This window comes from Manis javanica, chromosome 17 (assembly GCF_040802235.1).
Source record: "Manis javanica isolate MJ-LG chromosome 17, MJ_LKY, whole genome shotgun sequence".
NCBI lineage: Eukaryota > Metazoa > Chordata > Mammalia > Pholidota > Manidae > Manis > Manis javanica.
The window spans coordinates 2,610,780-2,624,523 of record NC_133172.1 but is presented as its reverse complement, the minus strand read 5'-3'; the positions used below and the strand labels follow the sequence as shown (position 1 = coordinate 2,624,523).

The 13,744-nt window shown below is 55.9% G+C and overlaps 1 protein-coding gene across 1 annotated transcript; it reads right to left on the bottom strand.

The window, feature by feature from the left end:
* Positions 1-999: 999 nt before the first annotated feature.
* Positions 1,000-5,445, bottom strand: UBE2S (ubiquitin conjugating enzyme E2 S). The gene is made up of 4 exons (XM_017647228.3): positions 5,250-5,445; positions 4,522-4,669; positions 3,024-3,214; positions 1,000-1,464 (listed from the first exon to the last, which is right to left on the bottom strand). The coding sequence occupies exons 1-4, from the start codon at positions 5,250-5,252 to the stop codon at positions 1,135-1,137; spliced, it is 672 nt and encodes a 223-aa protein (XP_017502717.1). The 5' UTR covers positions 5,253-5,445; the 3' UTR covers positions 1,000-1,134.
* Between the last annotated feature and the right edge of the window lie 8,299 nt (positions 5,446-13,744).

Here is a 13,744-nt window from a genome sequence, read left to right as displayed (position 1 = left end):
TACACGTGTAGGGATGCTGAGTAATAAGCACGCGGGCTTCCATCTCCCCGGTCCCGTTTCCCGCTCCCACCATGAACATGCTCTGCCACCTCGTGAACACTTGCATTGTCAGACTGCTGCCAGGTCCTGGGAGCGGCTGCAGCTGTTACACTGCACCTTCCAGTGGTCTTCTCAGGTGTTCGGTAGGCATTAGGACTTCCTTTTGTGAAGTGTCTGTTCAAGGGTTTCTGCTTTTTTTTTTCTTCTGGGTCTGTAGTTCTTTACATATATAGTTTGGATTAGTTCTTTTTGATTGCCATGTCTTGTATCTTCTGACCACTGACTTGTCTTTCACTCTAGGTAAACAGAAGTCCTCGATTTAAAAAAATTTTAAATCAGCTTCACTTCGGTATACTTAACACAAAGTAAAATACATCTACTTTAAGTATTAAGTCTAAATCCTGACAAATTTCTACACCCACGTGGCCACTACCACATTGATCTAGAATAAGACACCCAGAGAAGTCCCCATGCCCTGAGCATCTGGGTCCTCCCCAAACCCAGGCCACCTGCCCACCACTGTGGGGGGTCTCTCTGCTTGCAGGCCTGGGATTTACTTGTTAGGCATATACACAACAGGCTTTGCTGTCCAGAAGTAAAATGAAGCCTATGGTCAGAGCTGGACTTGGTCCTATGAGGGTGCAGCAGCTCACTGCACACGCCTGTCACCTGGCCAGGAAGGGACACTGCTGAGCCAACATTCCCACCTGGAAGGGCAGAAGCTACCAGGAGGCCTCAGCCCATCTCCCCCCACCCCATTTTAGACAGAAACCTTACTCCAGGGAAGAGCTGCATCACCTGCTGACTGCCCCAAGATAGGGAGCCCCACCTCATGCAGGAGGCCTGTAGAGCTGGAGGGACTCAGGCTGCAGCCTCCAGGAGGCCTGGGGTGGTCGGTGGGGGGTGGGGGGTGTGCCAGCAGAGTGCAGCCAATGGCCCAGCATCTGGAGACAGAGCAGCTGCTTTTCCAGCTTTATTTAGAAAAACAATTCCAGGTCCCAGTGCCCCAGCCCTCCCCCAGCCAAGCCATAATTTAAATAACTTAGAGACAGAGTAGAGGGTTGGGTTGGGGGTGGGGTGAGGGAGAAGGGCCCGCTACAGTCGCCGCAGCGCCCGCTTCTTGTCCGTCTTTTTCTTAGCTGCCAGCTTCTTATCACGCTCGCCCGCGTGCTTCTTGGCCATGGGGCCCTCGGCACCTCCTGGACCCCCAGGGGCCATAGGGTCGGTGGAGGCGGCTGCATCTGCACTGCCCGGGGCCCGGCAGGCCTCAGCCTGGCCCCCACTGGGCCCGCCCGCGCCCCCGTGGATCTCTGTGAGCAGGCGGGCGCGCGCTGCGTACTCCTCGTAGTTCTCCAAGAGCAGGCGGCCTGCCTCCTCGTTGAGGGCAGACTCGGGGTTCGGATGGATCAGCAGGCACTTGATGGTCTGTGGGGACAGGGCCTGGGTCAGGGGACCAGACAGACACAGATGGGCCCCAAGCTGGCTTTTCCCTCTGGTCCGATCCTGTTCCCAGATGGGACACTGGCCCAGCTCACGCCCACATCCTCCCCATCTTTGCTCAGGGCCACCTGTGCAGTTCCACTGGACCAGAGATGGAGGCTTGGACTGGGCAGGGAAGGGACTTGCCTGGGTCAATAAGGAAGTAAGGGGGACAACTTAGCAACCCACGCCCAGGTCTGCTGGACTCCGAGTATCCTGTCCTCCCAGTCCTGGGAAGATGCCCAGACCCAGAGCTGCCATGGGCTTTAGCAGGTATGCCACATGCAGAGCCACACTGCTGGAGGGCCACACCCAAAAAGACACCAGGATGCAAGTGAAGGGGGACTGGTGTCCGAGGGACACCTAGAGGTGGACAAGGAAGGGGACCAGTCCTCAGTACCTATCCAGAAGCCCCTTTTAACTGAGGGGTGGGTACACTGAGCAAAGAGGGCCTGTACTCCATAGGGATGTGGCCAGCAGCCCTGGTCGCACCTTCTGCCCCAAGCCATGGTGTCTGCCCCACCTCCACTTTCAGCCCATCCCGCCTCCCCCCCAGCAGGACTGGCCTTAAGCAAGTGACATGCTGTCCCTCATGTGTGAATGGGGGTAGTGGAGATACACAGGGCTGTGGGGACACATGCAGAGCACCTGGCCCAGCAGACACTGCTGTTATCGGGAACCTGGGAGGGCACCCTAATTCTGACCACTGCACCCCATAACCAGAGGCGCCTCCCCAGCACTGTGGTCCCGGGATCACCGGGGACACTCAGTTACCCTGTGAGCTCATCTCCAGTGTCCCTGGCAGCTGCCACTGCCACTCGGAGTGTTTTCACTGGAGTGCAATCCTCCCTGTGCCCTGCAGGAAGCCCCAATTCCCCAGCCTACCAACCAGCTGCCTCAGGGGCTCATTAGAAATGCAGTTTAAAAAAAAAAAAAAAAGCTGCTTAAGCTGTGAGGGATGAGGAGGCAGCAGGTGACCTAAATGCTGTTAAGGGGCCGGTGGGGACCTGGAGCAACAAGTAGTGCAGGGAGTCTCCGCTTGGTTAGGCTAACTCAGAGCCCAGGTCATTCTGTGGGGCTGCCAGGGCACTGGCCTCCCTCAACCAGAGGCCACAATTAGGAATGTCTCCTGATGGGGCAAAATCCTCCGGCTGAGAACCCTGATTTATGAGAACATTCTGGAATACCAGTGGCGAGAGCTGCACAACCCAATGCTGAGACACCATAAACCATACACTTCAGAATGGTGGATTTTATGATGCCATGAATTATTTCAAGGGGATGGGGGGAAGAGGTGGTGGAGGGAGGGGGTGCGTGCGCCCTAACCGGATGTGTCACTCACCAGTGGGAAGCATCAGGGTGCCCCAGCACTGCCAGTCCTTCCAGGACTTTCCAGAAAAGCTGGAGACCCAGATTTTTACATGGAAGCCCCAGTGATGCCCAACTTAGCTTTTAAAAGGAAACAGTACTCTGGAGGCCAAGAGGGAGGCCCGGCTGGAACTCACCAGCAGCACATGCCGGATGCCCAGCTCGGCTGTCCAGTCCCTCTTGAGCACGTTGACGCAGATCTCACCATTGGCGCCCACGTTTGGGTGGAAAATCTTGGTCAGGAAGTAGCCCTTGGGTGGGGAGGCAGGGAAGTCCTTCCCCAGCAGGAGTTTCATGCGGAACAGGCCCCCAGCATATGGGGTCCCCTCTGGAGTGCAGGAGAGGGGCACTGGGTCAGGTCAGGAGGCTCAGGACTCCCAGGCACCCCACAAACCCCCAAAGCCCTGTCTCCTCGCTGTGGTGGCCTTCTCTGCCAGACTGAGGGACTCCTGAGAGCGGAACAGCAGGGTTCCCAGAGGGCACAGGCACTCCCGTCAGTTAACCCCGACTGCACCCCACCTGCGTCCACACCATGCGTGGCCTCCACCCCGAGGCCTCCTCTCCACTCCCAAGTAAAAGGAGACCCTTCACTTCCCACACTTCCCAGGAGCCACAAACCCTCTCACCCAGGTGTCTTCCCAGGGAACACCTGTTTGAAAGCCTGTGGGCAAGTGATGGGACAGCTGCCAACTCAGCAGCCCTCCCCGTCTCGGTGGGTGGTTCTCTCATTCACCCCTTGCTCAGGTTGCTCCGGGTTCATGGCTGCTCCTCACGCCCCAGCCCCCAAATCCAACCCATCGGCAGCTTGGGCAGCCACCCTCCAGGCCCCCTCCTGCAACTCCACCTCCAGGCACAGAACCAAGTCACCCTCACCCATGAAATGCTCAGTGGAGTCCTGAGCGCCCCACAGCTCTCCCCACCACAGGCCCCAGCAACCTCTCACATCTACTTCCGTCGCGCCTACAGAAGGCTTTTGCGCCCTGACGGCAAGCTCCACCTCTCTCCTTTCTGTTCCCCCAAGACATCCGCTGCGCCTGACTCAGGGCTTTGAGGGTCCTCACTGCCTGCCCCTCAACTGTCACCACTTCAAAGTCTTCCCCAACCCCTCCCGACTGTCCCCACTCCTGACCAGGTCCTTCACCCACTCTTGGAACCTCTTGGCTTCTTTGCAGAAGAAACTCAGTGCACATGAAACACGCTAACCCACCGCACAATCACAGAATCCCGGGCCATCATTTGGCCACCCAGCCCCAGCGCAGGGCTTGGCTTGTTCCCTGACAGTGACAGCAGGTTGACATCTGGTCCACCCTCCAAGTCTTTGCCCGTACTAGTCCCACTGCCTGACATTCTGTTCCCACTCCCCCTAATTCCTACCGTCTCTCAGGCCTGAGGGAAACCACGTCTGGGCCTCCCGTTAAATACTCCCCAGCTTTTTTTAAAGCGCTTAGAGGAAAAGTCATTTGAGGTATCCTACCCTGCAGGCCATGACCACCACCAGAATAAGAGGTGGCTGCCTGCCCACCCGGCGTCCCCAGAATCTGCAGAATTCAGCTGATGTCCTAACGGGAGCGTCCTTATTCTAAAGATGACGAGAAACCTAGGAGTGGGCCCTCCCTCTTTGGTTCCCACACTCACCAGGGCCTTCAATGGTGACCTGCAGGTCGGTGAGATCCTCCTCGTTAGGGAAGACTTTGATGCCATCCGGTGGGTCAGTGGTCAGCGTCGTCACCTCCTTGTACACCAGGCGAATGATGTGGGGGGGTAGGTTCTCCACGTTGGAGTTCTGCGCACAGAGAGGAGTGAGCGGCCGGCGGAGCCCGGGCTTCCTGCACCATCTAACGATGCAGCGGCCGCGTAGTCTTGACCCTGCAGTCCTAGTCTGTCAACCACCCCTGAGCCAAGGACCCTCTACCCAGGATGCTTCGGGCGGCGGTCCCAGACTCATCTCACACTAGAAGTAGGGGCGGGTCTCCGAAGGGACCTGCGGATGGCTTCACCTTCCCCATCAGACCCCACAACCACTCGCCATGCGCCTCCAGCGATTCCGGGTAGGCCCAAGGGCTACGCTGGTCCCCTCCCCTCCCTAACCTTGATAAAACCACTCTAGAAACCCCAGCTCAGGCCTGGAGATGGCGGCGGAGCCCCCTTGCTCCCAGAACACCCACGGTCGGGCCTTCCCCTCCAGGGAACCGGCGGGCCGCCCGGGCGCCTGCCCCGCTTCCGGGAAGACCGGAGAATCCAGCCATGCCCGGGACCCCCAGGCGGGTCTTCCAAGCCCCCGACCGCTCTCAAGAGGCTCCGGAAACCCCGCCTCCTCCTCCGTGGCCCTCACTGCCCCTCCCGGGCCTGGCCGCTGCGCTCACCATGATTGCGGCCGGCCGGGGGCGGGTCCCCCCGGCCCCCTTTCTAAATTCTCCGAGCCGCCGGCAGGGGCGGGGGGCCCAACTACTGCCGCTGCGGCCTTGGCAAGGCCCAGCGGCCCCGCTCCGTTCCCCGCTGCCTCCGCCGTCCGCCGCGCACCGCGTACGAAACCCCACCCGCCTGGGTGCCCGGCAGCACTAAACCGGTCGCGCGCGCACAGGAGCCGTTTTATATCCGCCCGTAGGCCACGCCTCCCCGCGTCTTCGGAGCGCCGCGCCTCGGCTCGTGACGTCAGCGCGCACGGTCCTCGGCTTTCGAGGGCTCGCCTCCTTTCCCCAAGCTGCGGGTAGAAGCAGGAGAAGTTGGGAAGGAGGACGTGCGGTGGGCCGACCCACGGGGGAGCGCGGGAGTCAGAATAGAAACCCTGGAGAATGAAAGGGTTTAGAAGGGGATGTAGGGAGGGAGAGGACGTGTGGGGCGACGCGGCCGCTGATTGGGCCGTTTGAAATGAGACGCTTTCACGGCCCGGCGTGCGTGCGCGCGCCCTGACGCCCAGGAAATCGCGCCCGCGACTAACGGTCGGCAGGCGACCCCGGGCCGGGCGAGGGGAGGCGGGACCGAGTAGGGTTTAAACGGATGATGGAAGGCGCTCCGGCCAATAGGGGCGCGTAGTCATGGGATGTAGTCACCTGACTCCCGTGAGCCAATCCTGGATGGAGAAGGCAGTGCCAGGGGGCTGGGAGGAGTGGAGAGCGGCCAATGGGGGCCCTGTCTAGTGCAGGCAAAGCCGCTCTCAGCCAACGAAATTTGTTGGTTTTTGTATTTGCAAATAGAGTGTGCGCGGCCGCCCGCGCCCCCTCCTCAGCCAGTGGTTGAGGTGGACGCGGGGACTCGACGTACATTTTTCTGCGAGGCGCCATTTTGTTCCGGGCCTGATCTGTGATCTGTGTGTCTAGTCGCGTAGGTCCCAACACCAGTAAGCACGACCTTGCAGGCAGGGACGCCTGGCCCTCCAATGTGCGACCTCTGACCCTGGCCGGGCCTCAGTTTACCCACGTGGGAAGTGGGCGCTGGGATCCCTCGCGATCCCCAAGGAAGAAGCCAGGTGCGGCCCTGCGCCGACGCGCGCGACCTGGGAGCCGAGTGACCCCGGTGGGCGCCGCCGCCCGGTGTGGTCTCCGCTCGGCCAAAGCGGGTCTCGGGAAGGCCCCGCCCCGGCTTCCCCTCGCGGGGCCGCAGCCGGGAAAGGACAAGGAAGGTGTGAGGAAGCCCTGCAAGCAGACCCAGTGCGAGTGCACCCATGACTAGGGGTGGGCGCGGGCTCGGCCCGACTGACAGACGAGGACACTGCAGGCAGGGTGCGTCGAGGGACTGCAGGGCCCAGCCGAGCCGGGCTGGGGGGCTTGTCCCACTGAGCTCCATGGAAAAAGTCCACCCAAAAGACGCGATGGTGGCGGAGGTGGTGGTTATGACGTGACCACCGTGTGCCGGGCCCCGTCTCAGCTCCTGTTTATGCTTGGTCTCGTGTGATCCTTGCAACAGCCCTGCCGGGCGGACGTTATTATAACCGCGCTGTGGACACCTGCATTCGTTCAATAAACTGGGGAACGTCCAGGATGTGGCAGGCAGGATGGTTAGGGATGGCAGAGTGAAGGGGAGCTCTGAGCTTACCTCCTTGTCGGGGAGCCAGACAGTAAGCCCCTGAATGTATGTCACGTGGGCGAGTGCTAAAGCCTGAAGGACAGTGAATCAGAGCCAGGGGATAGAAAGGGAGGGCTGGGGTTGCTGTTTGACCTTGGCTGGGCAGGGAAGGCCCTGGAGAAAAGCATTCAGAGCAAAGGGAACAGAAGGTGCAGAGACCCCGTGGGGCTTGGTGTGCTGGGCAGCACCTGGATGCCCGTGAGGCTGGGTCGGAGTGGTCACGCAGGTTGGGGGCGCTGAGGTTGGAGGTGGGGTGGGAGTGATGGTTGTGTCTACACTGGGCTAGGATGAGCAGCCTGTGCTTTTCTTCAATCCAGGGATAGCCACTGGAGGCTTCAGACAAGACGTGACTACATCAGGCACAGAGAGGCTGACGTTGCCACTGTCCAGGTGGGGGTGATGGCAGCAGGTTGGTGGCAGTGAGGGTGGTGAGAGGTGATGGGGTCCAGTAAAGTCAACGGGACTTGGAGTGAGAAAGGGAAGGGGGATTGGCTACCCCCTGAAAAGTCACCTTAAAATTGGGGCCAGCACACCTTTTCAGTAAAGGTTTTAGGCTTTGTGGGGCGTCTGTCCCAGCCCTCTCAGTTCTGCTGCTGTAGCCCATGTGCATACGGAGGAGGGTGGCTGTGTTCCAGTCAGACTGCAAAAATAGGCAGTGGCTAGAGTTGGCTCTCAGGGAAGCTGTTGTTTAGGATCCCTGGGATCCTGACCCTGACATGCCCCAAGCCTGTGAGTAACCTCGCAAGAACCCTCACCAGTGCACTGGAGTAACTAACTCCCAAACTCCCAGGAGGTCCCCTTGCACTCACCCCTGAGGGCCCAGGTGTCAGCCACGCTCTGTCACCAAGGCCGTGTGGGCGTGAGTCCCCTGTGCTGGGAGAGCTTCCCACCGCCGCCTCTGTCCCCATGGCCTAGGTGCACTTCTGCTGTGGTTTTGTAGTCTCGCAGACCAGCGTCCCTGGCCCCCATCCCAGGCTGCTCCACTTGACCTCTGCTCTTCATGGTCTGTCAGACTCTGTCCTTTCTTGCTTGCTAGCACATTTATCTTTGTCTCCCCTGACTAGATCAGCCCCAGGAGAGCAGGGACTCTGTTCTCAGTCCCTAACGGGGCTAAAAGCATTGATTCATTCAGTATTTACTGGGCACCTCCTATGTGCCGGGCACCGTTCTGGGTGCTGGGGTATGTCAGAAAACAGATAAGGGTGTTTGCCCTAGTGGTGAGGAAGGCAGACATACAACAAAATCTAGTGAGCAAGTAAAGCGCGTGGTGCATAGAAGGGAGGCAGGAAGTGAGCCATGTGCTTATCAGAGGAAGAACATTCTAGGCAATGGGAACGGCTGGAGCAAAAGCCTGGCACGTTGGAGGAGCTGCAAGGAGGCCAGTGTGGCTGGAACAGAGTTATGGGGGGGAGGTGCTGGGAAATGAGGTCAGAGAGGTGTTTGTGGTCAGGGGCTCAGGGCTTTGCTCTGAGGTACTAGGGAGCCACTGCAGGGTTTTGAACAGAGGAGTGCTGTGGTCTGACTTAAGTCTTTCCAGGTCACTGTTGGATGGAGAAGAGCTTAAAGGGAGGCATGGGTGGAGGCAGGGAGGCCAGTGAGGAAACTGTTGCAAAAACTCTGAGTAGAGGTGGTGGTCAAAGAAGATACATAAATGGCCAATAAATACATGGCAAGATGCTCAACATCGTTAGCTATCAGGGAAATGCGAGTTAGAACCACACTGAGATGCCACTTCATGCTATCAGGATGGCTATAATCATAAAAGTCAGTAACAAGTGTTGGGGAAGATGCAGAGAAACTAGAGCCCTCACAGCCGGTGGGAGTGAAAAAGGGTGCAGTTGCTGTAGAAAACAGTCTGGTGGTCCTCAAATGGTTAAACATAGAATTAACCACATGACCTAGCAGTTCCAGTCCTAGGTATATACCCCAGAGAAGTGGAAACATGTTCACACAAAACATCTACACAAATGTTGACACAGCATGATTTGTGATAGCCAGAATGTGGAAACAACCCAAATGTCCATCCACTGATGAGGGGCTAAGCCAGCTCTCTTATACCGTACAGTGTACTTTTGTGCGGCTGTAGGAAGGAATGCAGTCGTGACACATGGTACACATAGATGGACTTCAGAACCACTATGCTGAGTGAAGAAAACCACACATGACCCCACTCACCTCAAATGAGCAGGACAGTCAGAGACATACACACAGTCGGTTAGTGATTGCCTGGGGCTGGGGAGGATGGGGGGTGGACGGGGAGGGGCATACTGATGGGTGCAGATTCTCTTTTTGGAATGATGAACTGTTCTGAAATTGTGATGGCTGCATAACTCTGAATGTACTAAAAACCACTGAAGTGTACACTTTAACGAACTGCATGTGTGGTCTGTGAATTGCATCTCAGTAAAGCTGTTAGGGAGGAAGTGGATGCTGCCCGAGATGGGAGGTGGAGGGAGGAAGGGAGAGGAGCCGGTTCAGCGGGCAGGGAGGGGCTGAGCTCTGGGGAAGAGCTGGGTAGGGCCCTAGGGAGCCGGTGAGGACTGTGGCTGGGAGCTGGGAGCACAGCTGTTGGTCCTCAGTCCCTGTGGAGACCAGCCCGGAGGCCCCGAGTGGAAGGTGAAGATCCAGCTGCGAGTTGGCTGTGGCCTGGCCCTGAGTGGTGGTGGTGGCCGTCGGAGTGAAGGGATGGGTTCGAGAACCGGCCGGGAGGTGGCGCAGCGATAGGCCTCTTGGGTCCGAATCCACAGAGGGTGGGCTGGGGAGGAATGGGGGCAGTGCTTTTCCTTTGCTAAGTGCTGCTGATCCAGAAACTTTGTTGTACAGTGAAATTCCTTCAACTTGAATTCTAACTTCAGAAGTTAATCTTCATTTCTACCGTTCATCTGTATTAAATTACGAAAGAAATACGGCCTCGGAGGGAAATCCTCACAGTTACTGCAGTGCGGGAAGGAAAGCAGGGGGTCGCCACTGTAGCTCTCCTCTTCTCACCTTCACGCCTCCCAGACACCACCATCAGCCCAGGTGTCGTCTTCCCCACACTCGGGCACATTTACCTGAGGTGCATCTCACGTTCCCACACGTCCTCCCTGGCAGCACCTGGAGAGCAGCTGCTGCTCAGTGTTCCCCCACAAGGACCCCCCTGGGATTCTAGTGTTCTCCTTCTGGTGGTCTTCCCGCCAGGTCCAGGCTGTGGCGAGAAGCTGCCGTGCACATCCTCGGACATCCATCTTTGGGCATAGCTGTGACTGTGTCTGGAGAAATCCTTGAAGTGGGATCACAGGATCGGAGTGTGTGTCTGCAGTTCTGCCCAGTAGCCCTCGGTGGGGTTCAGCTCGTTGAGATCCCCAGCATCAGGATCTGACTTGTTCACTCAGGTGTTTCTTTAGCACTAGATGTTTGCCAGATGCTGTTCTAAGTTCTTGGTATAGATGAGTGACTGAGGCTGGAAACAAAATGCTACATCCCTGGGGCTTCCATTCTGGTGGGGAGGCAAATAATAAACTATAAGCTTCAGGTCCAGGGTGGCCCAGATGCAGGACTTCCAGTGCTAAAACTTGGAAAGGAAGAAAAGTGGGCAGAATCAAATGATACTAATTACTGTAGAGCAGGGTCAGTAGGTTCCAGAATGCTGGGGGCAGGAATTTCAGACAGCATGGTCCAGGCAGACCCTCACTGTGAAGGAGGCATTTGAATAAAGAATGAAAGGAAGCAAGGGAGCAACTTTTGTGGAAACGCGGAGAAGACTGTTCCAGGCAAAGAAAGCAGCTTATGTCAATGTACTGATGCAGGAATGAGCCCGGATTTAAGTCTTCAAAATATGTGCCAGTCATGGGCAACGAAGTGTGGCATTTTTCATCTGCGTTTCCTTCCTCCCAGTGAAGCTGACGTCTTTGTGGGTGAATGCCTGCATCTTCACTTGAGTCCACCGTCTGGTCACTAGAGTTCCTGTGCCCCTTAGTGGCCTTAATGTTTCCCAGCATGTCCTCTGCATGTGCTGCAGCAGGTAACTAACCAAGGACCTTGTTTTTTTGCGAACAGAAGTTAGAGCCCTCCTGGGTGAGAGGGACCTTCATTGATTGGTAACCATGCTCTGAAAATGGGTCAGGTGCTCCCTCTGGTGACAGGCATACCAGAAACGAAACACATCCCCCTGCCATCATACCAGCTCCAAAATCCCTAGAAAGTATTGCAGACCTCACTTTGGATAAAAAAAGTGTGCTAAGGGCTTCCTTTAGTGGCTGTAAGACTGATGCTTCTGATGCACACCAAGATTAAACAGAATAACACCCAGTGCTGGTGAGGGTGGGAGCAAACGGACATTGTCACAATACACGGAGGCTTCAGGGATTGCACCTTGGCATTGTGTACCAAAAGTCAAATGTCCACTTCTGGAGCTCATCCTACGGAAAAGTCAGAATGCACTAAGTGCTTTGCAAAAACATGCTCCTCAAAGCATTGTTTATAGTAGTGAAAATGGCAAAAGCCCAAACATATTGGCAGGGACTGGGAAAAAATTCATACTGCCTCCATGTGTCTGTAGAGTATAGGATGCTCTATCACCTTTGAAAATTACAGCGAATTTGTTTTTGGACTCATTGGTGCCTCAAAGAATCTGATGAAAGTGCTGGATCCTCTCCCCCCCCAGAAAGCATGTGCACCGCTGACTAATAAATGATAGAGGAATGGTGAAGCTAGAAAGTTATCATTTGGCAAGCACCGTAATGATAATCGATACAGGCAAGAGAATCGCCCATGGAGGCTTGAAGCAGCAGGAGGAAGTGAAAAGAGGAGGAACAAGATACCTACTTAGCGCTCCGCGTCTCCAGGCAGGGTGCTTCCTGTTTGCAAAGGGGAGAACAGCACGTTCTCGGTGCCCTGGCCAAGGGATCAGCGCGCAGCACAGTCACGGCCCTGGTGGAGAGCAAGGGCCTTCTGGTGGTGCCCCAGGAGGTCAGCATCGTTGTGGTCCTGCCACACAGCCAGATCCAGTCACGAGGAACAGCAGACCCAAGTGCAGGGACATTCTACAAAATAGCCTCTGGGACTCTTCAGAAGTGTCTGTCATGAAAAAGACGGGCTGTTCAATTGAAGGGGCCTTGAGATGATAATCAAATTCAATACCTCGTCCTGGAATAGCAGGGACTGAAGAGAACTGCTCTCAAGGACAGTATTGGGACAGTTGGGTGAAACGAATATGGACTTTATCACTGTTAAGTTCTTGATTTTGATAATTGTGCATGCGTAAGTGAATGTCCTTGTTTTTCAGAAACATTCCTTAGGGGTCAAGGGGTATATGTCTACAGCTTAGTCTCAAATGCCCGCAGAAGGAAAGCTGTAAAGCAGCCTGAGATACGTTAAGAATCAGTCAGCTGGTGGAAGGCGTACAGGAGTTCTTTGACTTATGCTTGTAGCTGCTCTGCAGGCTTGAAGTTACTTCCGAATATAAGGTTAAAAAGAAGTGAAAGGAAAAACATGTGCACTCAGCATCTGGTGTGGACTTCAGAAGTTCACAAGCCCTCCCACCAAACAGGTTAAGAATAGCTGTGCAGGGGCTTCATATATCTGCTGTGAAGTTGCAGGTGAGCAAGTGTTGGGTTACAAAGGCAAGAAGGCTATGTCAGCCTTACCCTTGACTTCCCCAACCTAAGTTCGGTGTGTGTGGATTGGATTGCTCTTTACTTGAGCACAAATGAAGTGGCTGAGTGGCATGCAGAGGCCGTGTTGCATGCAGAATCCGTACGGTGAAGCCCGTCCCCCTGCAGGGCTGAAGGACGAGGCTCGTATCTCCCATCTCACACTCCGCTCGTGCTCAGTGAGGGGAAGGCAGTCAAAGCCCACTCATTGACATTTACATATTTAAACTTCATCTTTAAGAAACAGGTAATGCACTTACACAAAAATTCAGAAGTGCAAAAGAGCATATGGTGAAAGCCCCAAGCTGTCCAGTTGCCCCTGTACGGATCAGTGGTATCGTCCAGAAAAGGCTCCCCTATGATGCAGTAACAAGTAGCCCCAAAGCCCCAGTTTATTTTCTCACACTGCACGTCCCTCAAGGCTTGGCTGAAGCCCCTATTTGGCTTCATCCTTATTCTGGGGCCCTGCTGATGTGCTTGGGACCCGGGCCAACAGAGCAGCCATCACCTGAAATACTGCCAGTGACCACATCAGGGAAGACACGGGGATCCACACAGTGGCTCTCAGAAACCTCTACCTAGAAAGGCCCTTCTGCTCACACTTCAGCCACATCACCTGGGCAGGGAAGTCCAGTCCTGCTGTGTACCCGGGAGGAGAATATTTGAATGCTTAGCCCTGCCACCCTCCTCCCACCTGCCCTCAGTTATGTAGGACAAAGGCTCCGATGGAAAGAGGTGGCGTCTAAGAAGTGTTGCACAGGGGGGTCACCTTATGGATGGTCATGGGACAGGGTTTGAATGCACTATACACACTCTGACTGCACCGCATAACCTATAGCCAAACAAGTGAACCTGAGCAGGTGAAACTGAGCCAGCGTGAACCTGTAGGTGCCCAGGGGAGGTGGCTTTCCTCCGCGAGCTGTGAGCCAGCCCTTCCCGGCAAGGACAGTGTGCTTGTTACATTTCATGTGTCCTGGTGCCCAGTCTGTTTCCCAGTTGTTGGGTCACATGCCAGTCCAGATGTTGCTGGGATGCTGTTTTGTAGATGTGATTACCGTCTGTAGTCAGTCAACTTTGAGGAAAGGAGACGCTCCCAGATTGTGTGGTGGACCTCGTGCAGTCAGTCAAGCGCCTCAAGAGCCAAAGCTGAGGTTTCCCGGAGA

Excerpts from the sequence above, each read along its gene's own strand:
- UBE2S (XM_017647228.3), bottom strand. Across the intron at positions 3,215-4,521 it reads GGTCACCATTGAAGGCCCTG|AGGGGACCCCATATGCTGGG; the intron begins GTGAGTGTGGGA and ends CCTGCACTCCAG. Across the intron at positions 1,465-3,023 it reads GCATCCGGCATGTGCTGCTG|ACCATCAAGTGCCTGCTGAT; the intron begins GTGAGTTCCAGC and ends CTGTCCCCACAG.